Source organism: Amblyomma mixtum, chromosome 3 (genome assembly GCF_055824585.1).
Source record: "Amblyomma mixtum isolate Tamu chromosome 3, ASM5582458v1, whole genome shotgun sequence".
NCBI classification, from domain to species: domain Eukaryota; kingdom Metazoa; phylum Arthropoda; class Arachnida; order Ixodida; family Ixodidae; genus Amblyomma; species Amblyomma mixtum.
Genome location: NC_143014.1, coordinates 348,159,344 through 348,185,047, shown reverse-complemented (window position 1 = coordinate 348,185,047; position 25,704 = coordinate 348,159,344). Strand labels below are relative to the sequence as shown.

At 46.1% G+C, this 25,704-nt stretch overlaps 1 protein-coding gene across 1 annotated transcript in view; it reads left to right on the top strand.

Annotated features, from left to right (window-relative positions):
* Positions 1 to 25,704, top strand: part of Ogdh (oxoglutarate dehydrogenase Nc73EF) — a 91,490-nt gene that overhangs the window by 41,220 nt on the left and 24,566 nt on the right. The window contains exons 10-15 of the mRNA XM_089584167.1: positions 1,819 to 1,947; positions 6,579 to 6,758; positions 10,825 to 10,977; positions 12,196 to 12,298; positions 14,662 to 14,932; positions 24,110 to 24,237. Coding sequence (XP_089440293.1) covers positions 1,819 to 1,947; positions 6,579 to 6,758; positions 10,825 to 10,977; positions 12,196 to 12,298; positions 14,662 to 14,932; positions 24,110 to 24,237 — 964 coding nt within the window. The remainder of the gene's footprint in view (positions 1 to 1,818; positions 1,948 to 6,578; positions 6,759 to 10,824; positions 10,978 to 12,195; positions 12,299 to 14,661; positions 14,933 to 24,109; positions 24,238 to 25,704) is intronic.

Here is a 25,704-nt window from a genome sequence, read left to right as displayed (position 1 = left end):
TACTTCAGCTGCCTGGCTAGCCTCATTAGTTGACACTGGAGAGCTCTGATTGTTGTCATGGTGGTTCTCCTCTTCACTGTCATTACCGGTAGCTTTGTCAACTTCCTTCAAGATGTCAGCTGAAGTGTTCTCGCGGCAGGTGACAACGTCATCATCAATACTCTTGTCATCATCCATTGTCACAGTGCCACACGTGACAGCCAGTACACTAAAAACAGGTTGTGCTTGAGCAACTTCGTCATGTGCTTCTTGGTCTGCGGTCACTTCCTTGGAAAAACCCACATGATGGAACCATCGTTGATTTGTTGTTGCCGTAACCTCATCCCACGAGTGAGCCAAAATCAAAATGAGAATGGCAGAGAGGAGGTCTACGGTGTACTCTGTGTCCCTGTCCATAGACAGCATCATCCTTATCGAGACATGGCGATGGAAGAACACCTCCACATTGCAAATGGCAGGCTGGAGTACGGCTGCCGTACGGCTCTCATATTCATGCGGAGGAACTCCAGCTGAATTCAATTCATGTCTCGCACTTCATCATGTGCTGGGCAACTGCCAACAATATACGCAAACTTTTTACCATTCTTTGTGAACTCGGCGTCCGTCTTCCTCAACCAGGTTTCAAAAATGGCCTGTGTCATCCAGGCCTTGGTAATCGCTTCGTACAACACCGGCAGTCCTTTGACACCCTTAAAAGCTCTTGGTCTCTCTGCTTTCCTGATAATGAGAAGCCTCAACTTTTCAGGCCCCTCCGTGTTGGCTCCCACAAGAACAGTGATGAGGTCCTTGTTGTGCTTACCTCCTGTGCGTCTCTCACCTTTGAAGCTTAGTCTTGTTGGGAAGAAGCTGGTAAAAAAAGCCATTTCTTCAGTGTTTAAGGCATTGCTGGGCTTGTAATTCGCGAGCACGGCTAGGAGCTTCTGCTGCCGCCATTCAGTGGAAACATCTTTATCCACCACGGCACTTTCACCTGCTGTGGTGTGGCAAACAAGGCTGTGGCACCTCTTGAAGTGACTTAACCAGCCATCACTGAGTTTGAAGTCATCAATTTCCATCTGGAGTGCAATGTCTCTTGCCTTGTGCTCCAAAATAGGCCTGGTCATTGGCAGGTTAGAGCTTCGGGCACACTTGAACCACAGGAAAAGTGCCTTCTCGAGGTCCTCTTGATCGGCCAGACATTCTTTTTCCTATCGGGGATGAAAGCGCTGCTCTTGTATGCCTTCTCAATCTTGTCACGATCCTTCAGAATCCTTGGTAGCATGCACTTCGGGATGCCATGCTTTCTTGCGATAGCAGTCTTTGACTCCTTGGCACTCTTCACGTCATCAAGAACTTTCATCTTGGCTTTTAAGAACAAGGCATTTTGGGGATGCTTTTTAGCAGTTCTTAGCATATTGCACGCTCGTAAGAAGCTACAAAACACAGATCAAAATGACATTCACATAACAAAAAACAGTGTGTAAGGTATCATTTGATTGGATTCTGAATATTGACATGAAAAAAGAGTGCGTCTGCTCAGTTTCGGTTTTGTTTATGCGTGTGACGCGCAAAATGGAGTTTCGATTGTTGACCTTGACTCGGGACTGATTTTATAGGAAAGCACTTGCTTGTTTTGAAATTGTTTCATTTAATTATACGTGTTTCGTTTAGCGCGCGTCCGCTGTAGAATGGTGTGGGGTTTTATGCACCGTTTGTCCTGTTTGTGTTAGATTTGGCGATTTCTTGCGTATAACTGAGAGGTCTTGTCCCGAGGTTCTTCTTCTTGTCTTCAGTGCACTCTTGTGGCCCCAGGTGACCAGTGCTCTCTTCTCCTTTCAGGTGATGAGTATTCTTCTGCATGGAGATGCAGCCTTTGCTGGCCAGGGTGTGGTCTACGAGACCTTCCACCTGAGTGACCTGCCTGACTACTCCACCCACGGCACAATTCACATTGTCGTCAACAACCAGGCAAGTCCCTGCTTGCTTGGTCCTGTAAACTAACCCCAGGGGCACTGGCGCGCCTTTAAACCCTTTGAGGGTCGAATTATTTTGAAGAAAACTTTCCCAGGTGGTCAAATTACTTTATTGCGGATCTTGAATCTACAAAATGTATATAATCGAGAATAAATAGTAAAAAAAAATTACGAGCAGTACTTTGGTGACAGCATCACTCACAACTGGAAAATGTTCAATAGAATAGAATAGCAACGGTGATAAGCAAGCTAAGAGCCGCGCCAATAAAGATAGAAATCAACTTCCGCCGCCTCTGTAAGAGAGTTTAGAAGAACTTTTTGTTGGGCTAGATGGTGCATGTTGTAAGAAAAGAACAGTAGCGCAATCAAGACGAACACAAGGGAGGACCACATAGGACTAGTCCTGTGTGGTCCTCTCTTGTGTTCGTCTTGGTTGCGCTACTGTTCTTTTCTTACTGCAAGAGAGTGCCCAAAAAGAGAAAACACGTTTCGCGCGACTCCGTTGCGATCCCGCGGCGGAATCAAAACCGCGTAGGCGCTTTGCCGCAGAGAGCGAGAATACCTCGCGAGCAACGGTGATAAGCAAGCTAAGAGCAGCGCCAATAAAGATAGAAATCAACTTCGGCAGCCCCTGCAAGATAGTGCTGACAAAAAGAAAACTCAAATTTCGCGCGACTCCGTTGCGATCCCGCGGCGAAACCAAAACTACAAAAGGGGTGTTGCCGCAGTCTGTGCCGCCGCACTAAAGCTAGACATAAGTTCTGCTTATCTCCGTAAGAAGGCAGCACAAAATTCAAACACTTCTTGTAAGTCCTAAGAGGTGGCAGCACCCCCCAGTGAGCACGCCTTGTTCTTTTGGCGCAAGATTTCAAACGGAAGATCGAAACCGTACCCGTACGGCAAAGACCTTGCGGGACAGAAAACCGCCGCCGTACATATACGGCAAAAACCTTCAAAGGGTTAAACCCTCCTCTAAAATGACACTCGTAAGGTGCACATGCCTTGGAATGCCAATCCACCCGGTGATCTCGGTGCACACGCTGCTCGGACAGAAACAAACGAATAGTGTGATGCCAACCAGTGACAGAACTTTGCCAGGCTTGTGGTAACCTGCGCATGTTGTGTGAAAAGTGCACCATGGAAGCCCCCTTAAGCAAGCCAGGTGCATGTACAGTCCAACCCCTCTACAACGAATGCCACTGCAGTGAAACTTTGTTAATTCGGATTTCAAGGGAGTGGAAAAAATGTCCAAATTATGTGAATGTTGAATTATTCAATGGCCCCTCAAAACTGCCAGAAAATGTTCACGTGAAAGTGAAATTTATTTCTTTTGAGACAAAAACTGCACGATGGCAGCGATTTCTTACAGTTCTGTAAAATGTTTTAATTCGTGCATGTTATCGGGAGTGGGGGAAGCAGAACTGCTCCTCAGTGGTAAGGGTCTACGCGACTACTTTCAGTGTCCAAAGTGGTAGTGCTGGAGCTTCGCATGTGGCGTCAGATGTGTGGAGGCCTCACCGCTCAAACGGCAAACGTCATGTGACAAGGGCAGAGTTTCGACGTGCTGGAAGAATGGAAATGTGACGCGGACTGAAGTGAGGAAAATGCGCATTTGCGCCGGAGCGGCAAGACGCCTTGCGTCTTGCTGCTTGAGCAACTCCATATGTGCAACTCCATATGTACAGGTAGCTGCCGTCACCGCGGGCTAGGGGCGAAGTTTTGAAAACGAAACAATGCGGTCAGACTCTCTCTGGGCCTATCGATGGGAACCTGCAGACTGTCAACATGCCTGCCTTTGCATGCAAATGTGAGTGATGCGGGAGACAATGTAATATGCAATTCAGAGCACGTCATATCTTGACATGGCGCCCCTTCAGGGGCCGTCCGAATTAACCGACATTGTTGGGTTGCAAATACATCCTCCCCGCTTATTCACAACTGAACGCTTTCAAAGCCACTGCACCCCACCCCGTGATCGCATGCCCTACCCAATGCACTTCGACCACAGCGGCCTAGTTCTGAGGGAAATAAAGGAACAGCACTCTGGCTGACACAAACAAGGCAATTATTGATACAACAACAATAACGCCAGCTAGCAACAAAATACGCTGAGGAATCGAGGACGTCCGACTCACTAGCAAGGCTATGAGCGAACGTTTGCACATGCTAGGGCAGGGGAGAAACTCCGAGGCTGAATGGGATAAGCTGGCGGGAAAATGTTCCAACCACAAGGCTTCGCTCCGCTGGCGAAGAGCGGAGCGCTGCCAGAGCTGTTCCCTGCGCACGTGCATGTTGCTGTTCGTGGCACTCGTGGCGCTGTGACGCAGGTGCCCTTCCTTAATAGTTATTGTAACTAAGGAAGGCGCATCGCGGGGAAGCAAATGGAAGGGGACTGAGTAGGTGCGTCCCCACAACGTGAGCCCCACGGTGTCTGAATATATAGATGAGCTTGCAACACTATAGACTTGCATGGCTGTTTGACTGTACTCCGGCGGCAGTCTGAATTATCTGAATTAACGAGGACCGAATCAACGAGGTTGCACTGTACAACAAAATTTCCGCTGCAATGAGGTATTTCTGATCCCCATTGGCAAACCATATCAAGCAGTGCAATTATTTCCCCCCCACAATGATCACTTTTCAGAGAGCAGTTCTGCTTCAACGAAGTTTGTGTGAGTAAGGAACCAAATTTCTTTTTTTTTTTTTTAATGCATCCAAATGCACCTGCAGAGTTGTGTAAGTCTACCAAAAATGGCTGCCCAAGTCACTGTGCACCTTCATTGCTGCTGCTGACATTCTCAGTGGTATCACATAACGATGCATAACGTGCACATAACAATGCAATCTGGCACACAACTGCCTGCGACGGTTTTGACGATTTCCGCACATGTGATCCACGGTTGATGCAAGGTGCCTTTCGACTGTCCCGCCTTTTCGCTCACTTCGCTGATGAAGGTGCGATGGAAATTGGTCGCATGTTCATTTTAGTGTGAAGTTACTGTGTTCGCTTTCACTGCAGCTTCAGTGCAGAGCATGCTAGGCCTAGTGGCACCTGGCAAGCAGCGTGTAACCAGTCTGCTGTCGCCCAGCGTGCTGGCGTTATGTTATTGTAGGTTACGTCACGTTACGGCACGTCATTGTAGGTTACATGCAGCTTGCTTGGTGTTGCTAGGTGCTCCGTGCCCATAGCATCAATTTCGGTCTGCGTGTGACGTGAGCCCTTACGGGCCTCGTTGACACCAAAATGCCTCCAGGCAGCGCGGTCTCAGTAGGAGCTTTCGCACGACAGTAGCTGGGGTGCTTTATAGTACAAGCGGGAAAAGAAAAGCATTTTTGTATCCAGGGTGGCAGATGTGTTTATTGCACAAATACTTCCATTGTTTGAGATTTCAGGAGTACTACCATGAAAGTCGCGCCTTGGCGTTGATTTCGAAACTGACTCTAAAGGGAAGCTGACAGATTTTTTGAAATAAACTTGGTTCATGAGTTATCTAGCCCTGTCTGTCAATTCTAGTCAGATTTTATGTCAATGAAATATCTGCTGGAGTGGAATTTTTCACGGGTCCCGTGAATTTCATTGTAGCGGGATTCAGTTATATACTGTTATAGTTCGCTTAAAACAAGACGAAACAGATGAATGCTGTGTGGTGGTCATGTTCATTACATTGTCATGTATTGGTGGTGTGGGTGGACCAGAAGCAAGACAAACAGATTTGTGTTGAAACTGAAAGCCATTTGGGCAAGTTGTACCCTTAGAAGCACAGTGGCACCGATAGCGGCACATTCACTCGGAAGTCATCTGGATTACAGGCTATCACTCTCGGTGATGTTGTTTAACGACAACTGCAAACTTTTAAGATATTTGAGGTAGTGAACCTAAAACGCCATTAGCAATCTGAAACTTGGGACAACTCCACATTTCAGGCAAGTGCTGGTGGGGCTCCAGGAAGCATTTTCATTTGCTTCTTTTACATGCATCAGCACTTCAGAAGGCCTTATGAGGCTTAATTATTTGTCTGGTAGAAGAAGTGAGTCAAAAGAGGTATAATTGACAACCTGAGAAGTGCCTAGTTGTAATGTGGACACATCAAAGCTAGAAATTTCTTAATTAAACACATGGGTGAGTTCAGTTCAGTTCATTAGCATTTTGTAATAATGAAGACTCAGATAGTGTCAAACTGCTATTTCACGTTTCACTGTGTCTTTCTGAGAGGTGAAGACTGAATAAACCAGTTCTTGTCTGTAGCTGAGTGTGGCTTTTGGATCATGCTGGCTATAACAGATTTGAGTGCGGTAATGCATTGTTACTGTAACGGTATTGGGACTCTGCCGAACATTTTCACATACAAAATCCTGGACGCTAACAAGGTCTGTTGCAGTGAGATTATATTGTACATATCCCTTTCAGTTGTGAGTTATTATCCAGTGAGATGAAAATTTTCACATTTCCAGATTTTTGCAAGAAATATGCTGAAAGAGTGTCCAAGATTGCAGTCTGTTGTAAGAGCATTCTGCAGAGTCCCAATGCTGTTAATTTGAAGCCCTTCACTACAGCCCGCCTCATAGCCACTCAGTTAGTTTGGCACTTCAGGTTTTGTGGCAATAATTGTTGCTGGTGGTGCGCAGATTGGCTTCACCACTGACCCCAGGGTGGCTCGTTCATCTCCCTACTGCACGGATGTCGCCCGTGTGGTCAACGCCCCCATTTTCCACGTCAATGCCGATGACCCCGAAGCGGTTGTGCATGTGTCGACCGTAGCCGCTGAGTGGCGCAGCCGCTATGGGAAGGACTGTGTCATCGACCTGGTAAGAGAGCAGATGCCCTTCCTCTTGCATGGTAAGCTCTGCTTGTGGCAACCGGCTGGGCATTGTTGCCAGAATAATGCAAAGGGCATCAAAAAGGCCAAATTAAAGTAATGACCACTGGGCACACATTTATGTTCACTTATTCCGCACTTATGATGCAACAGAATTGGACAAAGGCGTTCGTACTTGTTTAAGCACAAAAGCTTACTGTAGTACCTCAAAATGCTGTAATAATAACTTGATGAAGCAGTCTATGAAAAGCACCTATCCTTCACAGACTAGTATGGAGTGGGGTAAAAGTACTTGACTAGGGTGTGACTTGTGGGATGCTACAAACCTCTGGAGGCCGATGCGGTCGCTCAGTGGTTATGGCACTCGACTGCTGACCCGAAAGATGCGGGTTCGATCCCGGCCGTGGCGTTCGCATTGTGATGGAGGCGAAATTCTAGAGGCCCGTGTACTGTGCGATGTCAGTGCACGTTAAAGAACCCCAGGTGGTCGAAATTTCCGGAGCCCTTCACTACATCATCCCTTATAGTCTGAGTCGCTTTGGGACGTTAAAACACCATAAACCATAAACCAAACAAACATCTGGCTGATTGGCCTTAGTTTTAGCTGGCCAAAATTAAACTTGCCTAAGCATTAGTTCCGGTTACGTCATTGCATGAAATTCTATACTCAGCTTCCATTAAACCTCATGCTTTTTTTTGCTCTCATAACACATAATAACTTATCACGAATATCTCGGGAACACCATCTGTCATCATGTGCAAGGCTGAAGGGGTCTTTTGTGCAGCAGCCATGAACTATGCCGTGCATTGCAAGGAAACTTCACCAGTGTTCTTAGCACGTACAGTTGAGCCCGGTTACCGTATAAACGCGTGTGAGGGCCGCCCTGTGTTTTCCCGAAGGAAATATTTAAAAAACAAAAAAAAAAATCCCTGTAAGGGCCGCACCTGAACTTTCCATGACCCACGCGAGAATAGCCTTCTAAATGCGTGCACCATGGCCTCCGCGATCAGCTCAGGCTGCGAGCAATGGTGCGCTTGATCCAGAGGTCACACATGCACACAGGAGCTTCCAGGTGTCGCCCGCAGATGGCGCCCGAGGCTGCGGTTCATCATCATCGTCGTCAACTTTTTCCTCCGCCGTGAGCTCCCGCTATCCATATCGGCATCAGCATTGCCAGCTACAGCTTTTTGTGGCCGTTGTGGCTGTCAAAGGCACAGGAGTTGTGGTAGCGTGTTAGTTCATCGTAGTTGTGGCTTTTGTGTGCTGCTGCCGAGCGTTGCTGTTTTAGCACGATGAGCAAGCACCTTAGTAGCTACATGGCTGGGAGTTTGCTCTCGAACACGGCAAGTGTGCGGCGGGCAGGAAATTCAACATGGCCGAGAAGTGCGTCTCGTGATGTTGCAGCTGAAATGGTGCACTGAGGAACACAAGCTGCAAAAAGCGCACTTTCTGAGCCAAGCCGTGCAAATTTCCTGACCTGGAAGAAGAGCTGCTCCTCTATGTGATAGAAGTGCGGAACAACGGCTACGCGTTGACAGCGGACATGCTGCGCAACTTCTTGTGGGAGGAGTGTGCTGCAGAGCACAGCACTAGCTCGGAGTTAGTAGACTCTGCAAGTGACGATTTAACGCAGAATAAATGCCCCTCATTCCCTGACTGGTGTTTTTACTTTAAAATTTTTTTTTTTTTTTCCCACATCACATATATGGGCGCACCCCGAAAATTGGCCCTCGAATCTGGAAAAAAAAGTGCGGCCCTTACTTGCGTTTATACGGTATATCGAAACTGGATGCTGTGAATTGTTGGATATATCGAACCCATAGATTATCCCCTCGTCCGATATATCGAACTGCACCGCACCCCTGCAAGTTGCACTTCTCATAACAGCACTCCTGCGGGAGGGCAGTTGTGCTTGAGGGTAGCCTTTGGTCTCTTATTCTCATTTTCCACGCTACATGGCTCTCGTGTGGTAAAGCCAATCTAATTAACTAAAGCTGAGCGGCAGCTTTCGCCTGGCATGCTTCGCTGCTGAAGGACTTATGATAGGCAGTGGCTAGTCCCAAAGCACCGTCCGCTGCGGCTTCGTTGTGAAGCAGGTTAGGCCTATCGATGCCCAGCGGGCGGCAGGTTGCTGTGAGAAGCATGTCACTAGCTTGGGTGAAATGTATGTTTGCTTATCGCTGTCACGTGACTCGGCTTCTCCGCATCACAATAGCTCTGCACTTTGTGTTGGCCACTGCAAACTTTCGTTTTCTGCCATATGCCGTAGCCGCCATTGCCACGCTGCTTTCTGACTAGCGTTGTTGGTTTGGTTTGGTTTATGGGGTTTAACGTCCCAAAGCGACTGAGGCTATGAGAGACGCCGTAGTGGAGGGCTCCCGAAATTTCGACCACCTGGGGTTCTTTAACGTGCACTGACATCGCGCAGTACACGGGCCTCCAGAATTTCTCCTCCAAAGAAATTCCAGCCGCCGCGGCCAGGATCGAACCTGCGTCTTTCGGGCGAGCAGCCGAGCACTATAGCCACTGAGCCACCGCGGCGGCTGACTGACGTTGTTGCGTTGTTGATTCGGCCCCATGTCGTTGTGTTGTCACGTTACTGGTGTTGTCATGGGTTGCACGCTTCCCTGTGCCTAGTGGTTCCCAAGTGACACTACTCCCCACCACGTCTCTCGTCGAGTCGAAGCTCCGAGTGTTGACTATTGCCGGCAACGAGGCCTGTGAAGGGCACTTCGCAGAATTTTTGCTCGAGGAAATTGCTGTGGAGACTCAGTTTTTACCTGTTTAGAGACAGACAGCTACATCCCCAGCGTGGTCCAATGATGGTGACGTTACCGTATTGCTTCTGTTAGTGGCAAAACATCGAGTGCAAGCGGTGCTGGCGAAGAAACTGTCCACAGCCCATGCCCTGCCGTTGGCAGAACTGCGTGCCCGCTGAATGTGCTTTGCCTCTTTGCCCAAATACGGGGCTTAATAGAGCAGCTGGGACCTGGTTTAAGGACCTTCAAAGCAGCACTGCCTGACGCAAGGCTGCCTTGGCAGCAGACATAAGTAATGGATTCCTGTGGTCCTATATGAATAAAAGCTTCTGTGTACCTCAGGTATCATCGTTTACGGGATCAGTGGATATATTTAAAGAAACCCTGAAATGATTTTGACGGGCATCTTCTAGTGCAATAGATCTGTAGAGGTGGTCTTTGCAGGTATTCGAGTCAGATTTTAAAGCTCTGCGTGGGCCCTATAATTTAGAAATAGTTTTTAGAAATGGCAGCTGGCAATAGCTGGCAAGTGATTAGGGCGACACCTCACCATCGCGTCCTCCATTCCAATGACGTCAGCAGGCAGTTTGGGCGAGCCTTGACAACGCGTCACAGCGCGTCTCATTCAAAGCTGATTTTAGGCAAGATAGCGAGTGCCGCGGTCTTCCCTGGCAGGCCGCCAAGGCTATGTAGATGCTCGGGCCAGCTTTGCCCGTACTACTTCAGATGGCGCAGCCAGCAGCACGCTTACCACTGTGATCGTCGTCATATTTGAGTCTGCCTATGCATTCTGTATGTGGAAGCCAGGCAGCACCTGTATTACGTACTCACTCCGCTCAACCACGCACGTTCGTTTCCAGCCAGCAGTGATATTTCTTTACATTGAAAGTGCAGCAAAACCTACTTCATTTATTGAAACTGAAAATACATGGTGTTCTATTGATGTGGAGTTATGAAAACTGGAATACTTTGTTACATCGAGGATTTCATTACATCCAAGTTTAACTGCATACGAGCTTGAATTTGAATTACCAAGTGTTTTGCTGTGGCTTTCCTGTAGTTTTCTACAGTATATTTCGTAAATGGATCCTTAGCGGTTGAAATCTGCCACGTAATCTGCCACTGTCCGTCAGATGCGATGTATTTAGCTTGGTAGCTCTTATTGCATTTCTTCATCCATCACTAGGTGCCGTGCGCACACAACTCTGCATCCGGGAATCTGATTGCACGGTGCACTGTCTCAGCGACTTTGCTGCCATGACTCATTGCCGGCCTTGTGCTGGCTCTGCGTGCAGGTGGGCTACCGCCGCAATGGCCACAATGAAGTGGATGAGCCCATGTTCACCCAACCACTCATGTACACCAAGATCCGCAAGCAAGCCACCCTCCTGGACATCTACTCGCGCAAGTTGCTCGATGAGGGTGTCGTCACTGAGAAGGAGATTGAGGTAGGGGATGGATCTCTCTCCTTTGTCAGAGTGGGCACCTCATGGCACACAGGGGACCCCAAAGCGACTGACCCTGCATGCCGTCTGTGTTTCATCTAAATGGCAGTTTAGCTGTGGGCTAATGGTCCTGCTTTATGAAATGGGATTTTGCACACAGTGCACTGTTTTCTTTTTGTGCGTTAAAACCGGTTTGCTGCCACAGCTCAAAGCAACATGTATAATACTCCATCCCAGTCGTTCCTTGCAGCACTACCAAAGCTGCAACGAGTGCAGCGGCAATGTTCTGACGCTGCAGAATGTAGTGCCAGTATGAAATGGGCATACGGGATAGTGTACGCTAAAAAATAGCATGCTTCGTACTACACACATGCCAATGCTGTTTCAAATCAAACCTTACCATACGCTCGCATTACATGTGCTATTTCCTGGGTTTAGCATGCGTGGCTCTTGTGTACATTAAAATATTGTTTCCAAAAAGGCGGTGCCCTTCAAAGCAGGGCTTTTGCTTTGGACTGGATTCTTTGTTGTTCCTACTGTTTTCAGTACATTCACTGACCATAAATAGGGTACTGGGCTTTCGTTTCATCTTATCTCGCCTGTAACAAAACATATACGCGATAAATTTGGTTTATTTTTTATTAGCATAACAATTCTGCCGCTTCTAGGCTTAAAGAAGAGTGTTGGTCTGGTGACAAAAATGGTTCCCATTCTGACGTCCAGATGGCGCCATTAGGCTGAGCTTATCACTGCGTCTGAATTTGCATTCACCGAACTAAATGCGCAGATGTGACAAATGACATAACATCCCGCAAAATGCTTGCATTTAGCATATATAAGTGTGCATACACTTCTGGTATGTAGACAACGCTGATTTATTCTGTGTGCACCATCAGCAGATGACACACAGAGGAACACGTTTAACATGCTCTCCTGATTGGCTGAAGTGGTCTCTACCATCCACAGTGAGGAACTTATGAGATGGAGTTGAGGAAGTGTGTGGCTTTGTTGCATGAAATTCAACTGGTTCCTGAAATGCGCGCAATCTGAACAACGTTCAGTGTGCTACCACAGCGCTTAGCAGAATGTGTGCCTGTATGGGGGCCCAATTTCCAGGCAAGAACTGTCTAAATAGGATCCAGGTCAACTCTCGTAATGCAAGTCATGGCAGTTTTTGCGCGGTGTCTCTGGTGTGACCTCACTGTGACCCCAACTGTGCAGGAGGAGAAGGAGCGGTACGACAGCATCCTGTCGGAGGCCTATAAAAATGCCGAGAAGGAGGACAAGTCCTACAACCGGGACTGGCTCGACTCACCATGGAGCGGTACGACCCCACTCTAGTGCATTTCTACGTTTTTTTTTTGTTCCTTGCCAATTATCTGTAGAAGACTTATTTGCACCAATACCCAGGTGCCACACTCTGGTTCAGTCTGGCCTGTCAGTTTAGGTGTACCTCTTTTAAAGACCTTTTCAACAGGTTTGAAGGCTTTGAATGGCTGAGTTCGTTGCGGGGAGCCTACATACAGTAAAACGTAGTTATAACGAACAAGTAAAAAATCGTAAAATAGTTCGCTATAGCTGAAATTCATAATATAAAATTCCATCAGAAACGTGCGTAACAGCGGCGCAATTTTTAAGGCACAGAAATTCTGGCGATCCTTACTGGAGGAATGGAGAGACGTTTTCCCAGGTTTTGGCATCATTTCAAAGGCACTCATGGCTATTCAAAAGACTGCAAAAAAACCAAGCGCCAGTTAGATTGGCTCCTCCGCACAGCACCGCAAGAGCAGGCTAAGCGCCAGCTACTGTGGCTTCTCCACGTCACAGCCGTGTCACGTGGAAAGCGGTCCATCCATCGGAGCAAAAATTATCTCCATTTTCACCACCTGTGCAGCAGCTGACATGAGCGCAGGATTGTTACTGCAAGCTTGCAACCACCGATGCTGCTTCCATGGCACTTTCTACAAATGCCAGAGGCGTGAACGCTTGCTGACTGCTAAGCTGCAACCCTACATGCCACTGTTGGCAAGAGCGAGATGACAGTGCAGACCTTGGCACGAACGCTTGCCGCATCACCACCAGTCACTTGTGCAGTGCGGTGAAGCCTGCCGCCTGCTATCCAACTGGGCACAGTTTGGCGCTGGGGAGTTCGATATATCCGTTTCATGGCCAACCGTGTTCAATGTATAAAGTAGAAATTGCATGCATGTCAAAAATATTGATGAAGTGTTCGATATAACCAATAATTTGTAATATCCATGTTCGTTATATAGAGGTTTGACTTCAGGAAAGGCTGTGCTGGGATGTCAGAACCAGCCCTTTCAGGAATAGCATGACTTTGGTTTGAATGCCTTTAATGAGCTGTGGCGTGAGCCTTTAGGCCAGCGTATGTTGAATAACGTGTGATGTGTGTATTGGCTGTATTCACTAATCACGCTGCTGTTGATTGTGTTCATGGCTTGCATATTCATTTTTTTTTTTGCTAAAGGTCTGGACCAAGTGTGCTTCGAGTTGCATAAGCCGTCCTTTCCATGTTCAGTGGTGAGAACACTGCACCAGTTGTGCCAAACTGTATAATTGCATTAAGCCTGCTGCATCTTGCTACTGATGGGAGATTTCTGATTGAATAGCGCCAACGCTGCACCCAGACACAATTCCCACAATTCAGAGTTGCAGCTTGTGCATGATGGTGGGTATTGGCAATGCAAGGGCTCATGACTCGTGCATTAATTCGCTCTGTAGGATGAAAAGGGCTGGGAAGGTAAACACCGGTGGCATCCAGTCCCTTTTTGCTTTCACACGGTTTTCCATCTGCTATTCTGATACAGCACCCAATGGTGGGATGTGCGGCCATTGACTGCAGCCATAGTTAGCCATTCCTTTGTTCCTAAGTCAGTTGAACTACAATGAACTGACACGCTGCCACAGATCCCATGGCTTTGACAGCCACTGAAAGCTGGAACTAGTGATGCTGATATGGATAGTGGGAGCTCACAACGTAAGAAAAAGACGACGATGATGATGATGACCCGTGGCCTCGGGTGCCATCCGTGGGTGCACCTGGAAGCTCCTCGTTGCTTGCATCCAGAGCTGATTGTGGAGGCCACGGCACATGCATTTCGAAGGCTATTCCTGCCTTTGGTCGTAGAAAGCTTGGGTGTGGCTCTTGCATAGATCTTTTTTTTTTCATATTTGCTTCGGGAAAACGGGGTGCGGCCCTAACACGTGTGTATACAGTGTGTTAAATGGCCACTGGGGCCAGGTCCTTCAGTACCATCTGCAGAGAGGGCTATGGGGCAGAGGCAGGTGGACTAGCGGGCTGCATAAAGCAGCACGTCACATCAGTCCAAGGCTGCAGCCTCCAGGGAGCGCTGTGGATAGCTAAACTTAGCCACACGTTAACGAGGAAATAGTTAAGAGGGCAGTAGAGCCTCATAAAACATGCCCTGTGCAGTAAATGTTGGGTGCTTGCTGGCTTCCGCTGTCTTTCTTTCAGTTTTGTCCTTTATGCTCACCAACCTCCATTACATCTGTCTCCATTATTTTGAATTCCATGCCCATTCTCTTAGGTTCTTGCGCTTGTTTTCGACTGGCTGGGTGTTTTTGAGTTATGTAGGAAACGATGGCTGGCGGGCATGTCACTCTTCGTAACTTGTGTGCGTTTCGGTGAATCGGTGAGCCATGCAGGTTTCTTTGGTGAGCGAGACCCCATCAAGTGTGACCCCACGGGTGTGTCCGAGGACATCCTGCAGCACATTGGCATGGCCTTCAGCTCCCCTCCGCCGGGCAACTTCAAGATCCACCCGGGCCTGCGGCGCATCCTCAAGTCGCGCCTGGAGATGGTTGAGCAGAAGACCATCGACTGGGCCCTGGGCGAGGCCATGGCCTTTGGCTCCCTGCTCAAGGAGGGCATCCACGTGCGCCTCAGCGGACAGGACGTTGAGCGGGGGACCTTCAGGTACGCTCCCCCCCCCTGTGGCACACACCCGTGTAACTGCACTGCCCCTTCGGAGAAGGTGGGGAGGGGGTAACAACGGTGCGTGAACATCACGCGAGACTGGAGGTGGGAGGGGTAAAGGGTAGGCAGCTCTTTCTTGGTGTTCAGGGCGGGTGTGGAGGCTGCAACTAGCTGTATGACCTCCGAAACTTGCGGAAGATTTCTCGTGAGCAGTGATCTCGAAGGCTTCAGTAGCCTGCTGCATTAGCTCTTGTTGTTAAGGGGGGACACTGGCCTTGAAAAAAAAATTTTTATTAAAGAAGACACAGTTATGAAATCTTCAGGGAATATGTATTTTTGTGCGCTGATTCTAAATATGTCATTTAATTTCATGTAAAACAATACCTTGAGCACTTATGCACTTTTTATGCTAGTATTTTGCGGAGAGTTTTGAAGAAAATTTGCTGCGGGAAACTCGCTGAAATGTATGCCATTGGGTTCTCCTGACACCAAGGAATATAATAAGGGTGAAATGGTCTTCCTGCCTATCATAGAACTTTAGTTATAGAGTTTTGAAGTTGTCGCTTCAGAAATGAGAAGGAAAGTGTGTATTCTTGTTTCTGAAGTGGCAGCTTCAGTACCCTATTGCTCAAGTTCTATGAGAACCAGTATGATAATTTTACCGTTATTGTATTCCTTGGTGTCAAGAGAACCCAAGGGCATACATGTCAGCGAGTTTCCTGCAGCAAATTTTCTTCAAAACTCTCTGCAAAACACTTGCATAAAAAGTGCATAAGTGCTCAAGAAATTGTTTTCCATGAAATTAAATGACATATCTATAATCAGCGCACAAAAATACATGTGCCCTGAAAATTTCATAACTATGACTAAATTAATAAAATTTTCTTTTCAAGACCAGTGTCCCCCCCTTAAGGGGGGGTGGCATGGCAACTAAAAGAGCCAATTTGGTCAATTTTTCTCTTTTCTCAATTTCGTTATTTTTTCGTAATCCTCAGGTCTTCATCGGTCTCTTGACATAAAATTATAGCGGAATATGCGGTACAAATTTCAAAAATTGAGTTATTTTGGCATGCAGTCATCGGAAATTATGAGCAAACCACCATTATGATGGTCTTGGTGCATCACGGATTCTGCGGTTTTTGACGATGTAGTACCACCATCATCTGCCTTACCATGAAGAGGAGAGATTAGAGCTTCCGCTCATTGCAGTCCCGGATTTGTCTGATGAGACGCAAAAACATACCAGGTGGTAAACGAGGCCAGTGAGGAAATAAACTTTAAAGTTGATTTTTTGAGCTTTAACTTTTTCTGCGATTGCTGTCGCTCATCTCTTTGACATTTCGTAAAAAATGGCACTAGAATAATTCCATTTATTCCTCATGAATCCCGAGGCTTTGAGGAGTGCAGTAAAGTTCTCGAATTTTTCATGTGCGAGGGTTTTTGGAAGTTATGTTTGTAAGGGACATTTTCATGTAAGTGTGCATGCTGGAGTTGAAATTTTGCTTCCATAAGTGCTCGGATTTAAGAAAAAAATAGCTTTATTGCACACAACAGGGCTTTGTGAACATGCTCATACAACAAAATTGTGCACTTTGTTTCACTTCTTAATGCTCACGGGATGACTTTTTGAGAGTGTTATTTGTAATTGCTCCACAACTGCACCAGCTAGCGTAATATAAATTGAATTTTTGAAATCAGCATAAAAAGTTACACACCCAATATGGATACATTTCTTGCAAAAATTTCGTGTGGTCGGTGACTGAACTTTTCCTCATGGTTTAAAGTTTTACTGTAGAAAAAAAATTACCTTTCACTTTTGTTCCCACATTACATCACTGATGGGCATGTTTTAAGTGAAAGTTTTCAAAACCCACAAGGTAAGGCTTCTTTGGTAGCAGTATGTAGAAGGGAAATAACTAGGGGTGTCCGAATATTGAAATTTGCGAATGCGAATCGGATACAAATATGGAAAAAAAAAATGCTTTCAAATATTGAATCGAACATCTGTTCAGTATGCAAAAAAAACTAATAAAAACACAAATGGGCAAATGTTGTTGTCCTTACTTTTTAAAATAGTGTGTGGTCTTCACAACTGTAATCAACAAAACCTAGACTGACTTAGAACCATACAAAAAAAAAAAAAAGACATGCACAGAAGTGTTTAACAGCATAACAGTATGAAACCTTTACTGCGCCGCATACGGGTGTAACTGATTCATGCAATGAACAGCAGAGAAAAAAGCAAAGGCGCCTTTGTTCTGTTACCCTCACACTTTAAACCCACTCTTTAGGTAACTTGTCCAGATATTCTGGTTTTGTGATGGTCGGATATCTGAAAGTTGCCAAAGTATTCAATCGCTGCTGAATATTCAAAAATGTTCAAGTAATCGGAAAATATCGAATATTCAAAAATTCTCAAATATCAGTTTCTTCAATACTAATGTGAACCGAATAACGGGCATACCAGATTCATATTCAAAATTTCGGATGTTCACACACCCCTGGAAATAAGTCAGCAGTGCATAGCCGGCGGTCTGACCACCATTTTCAGCTAAGTTGCACTGCTTTAGTAAAGGCTTTTGTTCTCAGACACGACTTTCGTCTAGAGATGTGTGAATATCACATTTTTGGTTGCGGAGTGTATACGAATATAAAAATTGGTCACAAATCGAAGTGAATATTTTCGAATGATTTCGAATATCTACAGGTGGTACTTCAGACTTAAGGGGGGACACTGGTCTTTGAGACCAAAAAATCAATTTTCAAAAAATGACATTTGTGGAATCTGCAGCTATTATTTTCCAACTGTGCCAGTTTTTTCCTTCAAGAAATCAACATTTTGGCCATAATATCAAATTCAGATCAGCGTGTGGGCTGAATTTATGCAGGAGCAGACAATTTAATGGCATGAAAATTTTGGACACCTGGCAGTCTTAGTATGCCGATATCTCACCATCTAGGACAGATAGAGATGTCATATTTCTTGCTAAGGGAAGCCGAAGGCACAGTGTGTGCAATAATCGAAGCAGATTTGTTCAATCGCATTTCAAAAATTTATAATTTCACAAAGTTTATCGATGCATTACATTCACACCCTGAACATTGATATTCCAAGTGCTGTAAAATTACTAATGAGGGTAAAATAGAAAGCTGGTTTTGATTATTACACTCTTTACTCACCATACTATGTAGCCATGGGTTAAAAATGATTTTTTTATTGAGCAGTTTTTTTGCACTGAGGTACTAATGAATGACTCATTAAAATTAATTATCTTGGGAACTGACTAATCTATGAGACAGGTAATTTCATTGTTGAAATCAGTATGAAAAACTGAGTAAGGTGGTACAGTTTCACTAGGATTGGACTAAAAAAAAGGAAAATAGGTCTAAGACCAGTGTCCCCCCTTAAGAGAAATGCCTATGCACAGAGCACAGCATTGAAAAGAAACAGAAATATTGCAAACAAATTGTTTCCACCAACTGTCAGCATAATGTACTGCACTGTCGTGATGGAAAGAAGTGCGATCAATGTATCGCCTATGCATTCTGCTTTTTGAATTTCTTTTCACTGCGCCTTTACCTGGGTGGCAAGAAAAAAATGTTAGAGTCATCCTGGAGTGCATCACTGATGACTCTAGTGTCTTTTTACTACCACTGAAGTAAAAATGCAATCAAAACAAATTTTAACAGCGGCGTGCATGGGCGCCACATTGTTCATGTTTCTTTCCATCGCGACAGTACCTGTGAGGGCTGAGGCATTAAATGAGGGAGGGGGAGTCATGTAGTAGTAGTAGTAGTAGCGAATTTTTATTTTGTAGACTAATGCTATGTTTTCAGTTCTTTGGATAACAGTTGCGTTCAGTGAAAAAGTCTGATATCGCAGTTTTTCTTAATTCTCACATGACAAAGAAGCGAACTGAATGCAGTCATGAAGAATTGTAAGGTGGCCCGAAACCTCCTTACTAGATTAATGATGTCAGCTGTCAATTGTCAGAGGGGCAAGGCACTGCAGGCAGAATGCTACAAGGCTGTCTGCGAAATGGCCACAAGAGCAGTCGTGTGAGTTGCAACGCAAGTAGGACGATCCCTTCCACGCTCCCTCTCGACATAAAAGCCGGTTGTGGAATCCCGCTCCAAAGGCAGCGTTCACAACGACACATAGCCCCTGAGTGCAGGCTTTGCCAGGCTGCAAGCTCCGTGGTGTATCCAAGCGCTGTCGCAAATCTAGGACGCGAAAACGAAACCATGCTGTTAGGTGCCCCAGCGTGCGGCCCATGCTGTATGCCACACGGTCGTGTGGGCTGGGTTTGAGGTTGTCGTTTCGGTTGTTTGCTTTTTTCTTGTTGTCTGTGGCCTAAGATGTGCAGTTTAGATTTTAGCTGAGGAAAATTGAGAGCAATCAAGGCGGTCACTGCGAAAGAACAGCCGCAGCTTCACCTGTTCCTCCCGTTCAGGTGTCTCTTATCGTAGTGATCAAAAACAGAGGATCGCTGCCAGTCTGGTTTTCAGCCAGCTGTGGATTGCGTCGTGGCATGACACAGTTATGTGGTGCTGCACTTCGTTTTTCAACCCATGAACGCATGGCGGCCGCACCACAGCAGCTCTCGATGGCCATGAGCGCACTGATTTCACCGCGTGCGGATTTTTGCTGCGTGCTGGCAGCCGATTCTACAAGGAAAGAGTGAGTTAAGGGGAGATGTGGGTCTTGAATTGAACATTTTTATTATTAAAGATTTCGTAATGAAACTAGGTGTGTATATGTGTTTCTTTTTCCTGTTTTCAAAAATATAATCAGTTTCAGGATATCTCAGATAGTTCTCATGATGTAGGAAAATAACTGAAGCCTAAGTAGCTAAATTCTTACGACTGGTCATTAAGAAACTTTTTCTACTTTTTTAGTTTTGATTGGAATGGGGCTATAGCCATAGACCTGCCATCTGGAGCTATGCTATTTATATTGTTGTTGAAGTATATCATCATATAAAAATGTTAAATTTTCTACAAGCGCTATAATTATGAAGTATACTACAGTGGAACCTCGATTATACAACGTTCAGGGGACCGGGCGAAACCGTCGTATAATCCGGGTGTCGTATAATCGAAAATCAAAGAATGCAGCCAGTGGCGCTCGGCCTTGCGCCGAAAACTGTTGACCGGCTTCAAGCCCGCGGCAAGTACGCCAATCAGATTAAAAAAGACAAACCCAGCATTTGTTTGAAGCAGATTTGCAAAAAAAAATCTTTATTACCGTTTAAAAAAAATCGGTAATTTTTTTTTTGCACCTTTGCCCAACCTCGGCGCATCAACTTTCTTCAAGGGCTGCCACTTCCGGCAGTAGGTCGCCAACATCGTCGCGCGCGCAAGCAAAGCGCCGGGTGTTGTCGACGCTCTGCAACACGTCCGCGTAACTAGGAATGGGAGCGCAAACCTCTATATCGTTGTCCACTTCCTCTTCGTGGGAAGTTTTATCGTCGGGGCACATGGCATCCATTACTTCCATTACAAAAAGCGCCGTGGACGCCGCTGTCCTTGCTTCGGCGAGCGCGGCCTCGCCCGCTTATCTGTTTTTTCATCAGCGTCCGCATCTGTTGCTGGGACCACGCGCGTCTTATCTTTTCTCTTTATCTTTCCTCTGATCTTTTAACTCTCCTCTATCTGCACTCGGCAGCGGTGGTGGCTCGGCTTGAGCCAGTTGCCAGGCCCGTGCACTTTCCTTTTCATCCTTCTCTCAGTCGCAATAACAACCCGCAGGCCGCGCCTCCTCGGGACTCCGACTGCACAGGCTCAACGAAAAAGAGAGCAAGTGCACTTGGCGGCCTCGGCAACGCTCTCTTCCGCGCAAAAAAGGGGGTGCTTAGATTCGCATGCAGTTTTTTTTTTTTTTTCAGAAATTTTTTTCCGAAAATAGGGGGGGGGGGGGGGGGGGGTGCTTAGAATCGCGAAAATACGGTACATCCCGGCCTGCGTTTGCTGACGACCTTTTTTGACGGACGGTACGAGCCAGCTGTCGTACGAAGGGGGGTCCTTCTAAAATTTGCGTTGTATAACCGAGGTTTTTAATGCATTGTCTCTATGGGGGTTTTGCCGGGACCGCACAAATTCGTCGTAAAATGCGGGTCGTCGCATGACCGGGGGACGTATAATCGAGGTTCCACTGTAGTTAGGTGACATTATGGTTCACAAAATTTAAAATGTTTGACTCAGCTAAGTAAAACAGCAAAGCTCCACAGTTTGGTTTTTTCTGAATTCAAGGCTAGTCGTGTTGGCAAGAAACACGAAGTACATGTGCCATCCATTCGGAGGTTGTTGTAGACACCTAGAAAAAAGCAGCAGAATGCGGACATTCCAAAAATATTTGACAGTAGTGAGTAATACCACGTAGTGGGGTAGGGGCCCAGCTTTCAAAAAAAAAACCATGGTAGCAGCCATCGTGGGTGTGGTCGTGGGAAGCGACGGGCGCGAAGTCCTGCCACATTTCACTCCGAAATCACCATTTCCAGGCTTCGTAGGTGCGAAATGTATAGATATTTTAATAGTTGGAGGTCGAATTTAGGCTTTGAAACTTTTTAGGCAGGGTGTTTAAGAGTGTATTTGATCCCAAATATGTCACTTTTGCAAAATCGAAATTTTCGCATTTTTTAATCATATCAAGACTCACATCTTTGCTTAAATCACATGACAAATGCAAGATACTGCCATTTTTAAATGTCGCGATGTTTAAATGAACAAGAAGTCGGTAATTTTTGATGTTCAGGAGGTTGGAATACTGAAAGTGTGGTGCAAATTGAATCGAATAGCAAATACTATTGGCAAACTATTTGACTCTTTGCACATCCCTGCTTTCATCCTTTAAGGGGGGACACTGGTCTTGAAAAAAAAAATTGTTTATTAATTAAGTCACAGTTATGAAATCATCAGGGAATATGTATTTTTGTGCGCCGATTCTAAATATGTCATTTAATTTCATGTAAGACAATTTCTTGAGCACTTCAGCACATTTTTATGCTAGTATTTTGCGGAGAGTTTTGAAGATAATTTGCAGCAGGAAACTCGCTGAAATGTTGGCCATTGGGTTCTCTTGACACCAAGGAATGCAATAAGGGTGAAATTGTCTTCCTGCCTATCATAGAACTTAAGTTATAGAGTTTTGAAGTTGTCGCTTCAGAAATGAGAAGGAAAGTGTGTAGCTTCAGTACCCTATTACTCAAGTTCTATGAGAGCCAGGATGATAATTTTACCCTTATTGTATTTCTTGGTGTCAAGAGAACCCAATGGTATACATTTCATTAAGTTTCCTGCAGTAAGTTTTCTTCAAAACTCTCCACAAAATACTTGCATAAAAAGTGCATAAGTGCTCTAGGAATTGTTTTACAGGAAATTAAATGGCATATCTAGAATCAGGGCACAAAAATACATGTGCCCTGAAAATTCCATAACTATGGCTACATTAATAAAATTTTCTTTTCAAGACCAGTGTCCCCCCTTAAAGGGACACTGAGGAGAAATTGAAGTTGGCTTGTATCGACAGAATACCAGCTCCTGATTACAAAAACGCCACTCATACTGACAACAAAGCTCTTGTAACGTAGAAAAGAGCAAGAACCAAAATACAGGTATCGCCGCCACAGGCCAAACTCGCAAGTACAAGCGTGATGAGATCATAGAACAAAACAGTGTTGCTAGAACGAATGGTTCTAGCAACACCAGGAACCGAGAAACCATGCATCACTGAGGCGCAGCCAATGCATGCGCAAATCTCCTTGACGTCGCCAGATGGCGCCACGTGCCCGGCTGCTACGCGCGCTCCTGAAGCATCGGGACAAATCAGCGCCTGTTTTCCGGCGGTAGGCGGGCTCCCGGTATTCCGCTAGCGGTAACAAGGTACACGGTATGCTAAAGGTGTCTATTTGCGAGAACTTCGTTGACGACTTCGAGAACGAGATCCATCGTAACGCTGGCAAAACGCCAGTGCAAACGTAATCGAAGCGACTGTAGCGACGGCCGCAATAGCCGATAGATGCCTTCAACGTGCGGCCGGCGGTAGCTTTCTTTTCGGCTGCTGCTAGGCCGCACTGCTGGCAGCCAGAAATCACGGAGTCTGCGTTACGTCATGTGCACGTCATGTTTCACGTCTCTTAGTCCTCTGTCGTCATAGACGAATCCCAAGTTTGAATCAGAGCGGCGGGAAAAACTTTTTCAACTTCGAATCCAAATTTCTTAGAAATAAATGCATCTTTCGCTGCCGGCCAAGTGGCAACAAAGCCATGACATGCCGAACTATCGGATTTTACTATAAAAAAAATATTAATAGTGCTCTCCTCAGTGTCCCTTTAAGCAGGATTTGCAAGAGGCATAGTGTCATTCTGTCTTGAGCATACTATAGTCACTGATAACATCAATCATGAGGATTTTGGCCTACACATTTGACCAGCGGTCAGGTACCAAAAGTGAGTCTTCTATGATAGTGCTTGCTAAACGGGCTTGAGTGTTCTCCTCCTTGTAGCAGGAATAGCTCTTGAAATCAAAGTGTGGAAAACAGTATTTCAGGGTTATGTTGTTTGTTGTTGCTTATCGAGTGCACAGTCATTGTTTGGGAAACCAAGAAAAAACGTATTGTAAAGCAAGGTATTGAGCCTACGGAAGTGCTGAAAGCGCTACTAAACACCACGATGTATAAGGCTTCACACTCTCAAGGCAAAAAGAAAGGTAGACAGCTTTATCGGTATTGTTTGTGGTCATAGACCATGAGCTCAGTCCTTACTCGGCTGAGTGCAGTTGTTGTCAGTCAGTGTGTTGTCACTGTGTTGTCTGTTACTGTGTTGTCAGTCACTGTTGACTTGAGTGTATGCCTGACAGGGACGTGGGGGAAAGTTCCTCCAAAACCAACATAGGTAAGTGGTCCAGAGCAGAAGCTGCTGCAGTCCGCAGGAAGCTGCGTGGATCATAACTGGTGTGTCCACTGTGATCGCTGGCTGCCAGACAGAGATGGCAATCCCAGCACATCATAAGCCATGTTAATGCATTTTTCCCAGACACTGTAACTGCTCTTTGCCAAAGTAGCGGCCACCGTCCCTGTCAGCCCAACCATTAGTGACAGCAGCAGTTTGTCAGGTTGTTATCGATTGGTCAGCATTTGCTCTGTGCAGACTCGTTTTCACTCTCCGCGTGTGTTTGCAGCCACCGACATCATGTGCTGCACCACCAGACCATTGACAAGACGACCTACCGACCCCTGTGTCACCTGTGGCCTGACCAGGCACCCTACACTGTCTGCAACAGCTCCCTGTCCGAGTACGGTGTGCTTGGTAAGGCATCCTCCCTTTTTTTTTCCTTCCTGTTTCTCATGAACTTCTTGCTTCCCCCCTCACAGCAGCCCAGTAGTAAGGAACAGCTCAGATGACGAGGTTCAGTTTTGTAACGCAAGTTCTTGATGCGAGCCTTGGCGCTCGGCACACTGTCTGTTTGGTGTTGCTCACGTATTCGATAAAACCTCAATAATTCTAAGTCAGTTTGTACAAAATGCCAGACAGTTTTCTGTGGTTGAAAAATTGGTAATGCAAATGGCACGCTATAATTTGTGAACATTGCTTCCAGCTTTTGAGGTTTGCAGCATGGGTGTAGTGTACAAACTGCCATTGTCTTGTGGAGCAACTGGGCAATGCCTCAACATTAGGCTGGGTGAACACCGTAATTCCCTGAGAGATCATTACGGGAATCTTCCTGAGCATTGCCGCGAATGCAGCGACAAAGAGGAGCAACAGAAGATAAAAAAAAGTGTACACCGGATTTTTTCTAGGACCACCGTACTTTTCAGTCATTGCGATCAGCGCGTACATGGGATTATGTAGTCATACCATATTAGGATATGTCAAAATCTTTGTGTCAGTGAGCCCTCTGTTACCATGACAGACTGTGGAATTGGTTTTTTAGTCTCCGCTTTGCAGTGATATCCTTTTCGATAACGGCCCCACCACGGTGGCTCAGTGGTTACGGCGCTCGGCTGCTGACCCGAAAGACGCGGGTTTGATCCCGGCCACAGTGGTCGAATTTCGATGGAGGCAAAATTCTAGAGGCCCGTGTGCTGTGCGATGTCAGTGCATGTCAAAGAACCCCAGGTGGTCGAAATTTCCGGAGCCCTTCACTACGGTCAGAAATGGTGTTTAACTTCAATAAAATGGTGTTCTTGCGTATGATAAAAAAAAAAATTTATTAAGTTTAGTTATTCTTTTTGTGACACCTATATTTTTGAACTGTTACTGCGTCATTTCCTTTCCTCGAAACCAATTTTCATTCAGGGTTCGAACACGCCTGCAGCGGCAGTGTTTCGATGGAATCGAAACGGGAAAGACGCAGTCTGAAAAATCTGCCTGCTACTGTAGCATGGCACACCCAGCTGTATTTCACTAGCATTGTAAGAGTGGGGCCAGGGTGGGCACTTTGAGCTGCCCTTTGTGCAGTGCTTACTATGAGGCAAGAAACACTTACGTGTGTGGTTCTGAAGAGTTTGAAGTGAACTTTGTGAAACTTAAACACAGTCTGCTTTTCAAAAAAACATTTCTAGTGTAGTTGGAGTGCAGTTCAGCAGACTGTCCACTATGCCCCGTCTCGTTTGTCTGCCCTGGACTCAGCACGCCGACTGTTCTCTGACGCACTTGTAGGCACTGTTTTAGCAGAATAGCTTTGAAGCTCCCGATGTGCAGCAAATCTGGCGTTGGCATTGCCGGTGTCGTGAGCAAAAAAGCAGGTGGCTCTCCTGCCACTTAAGGTCACGG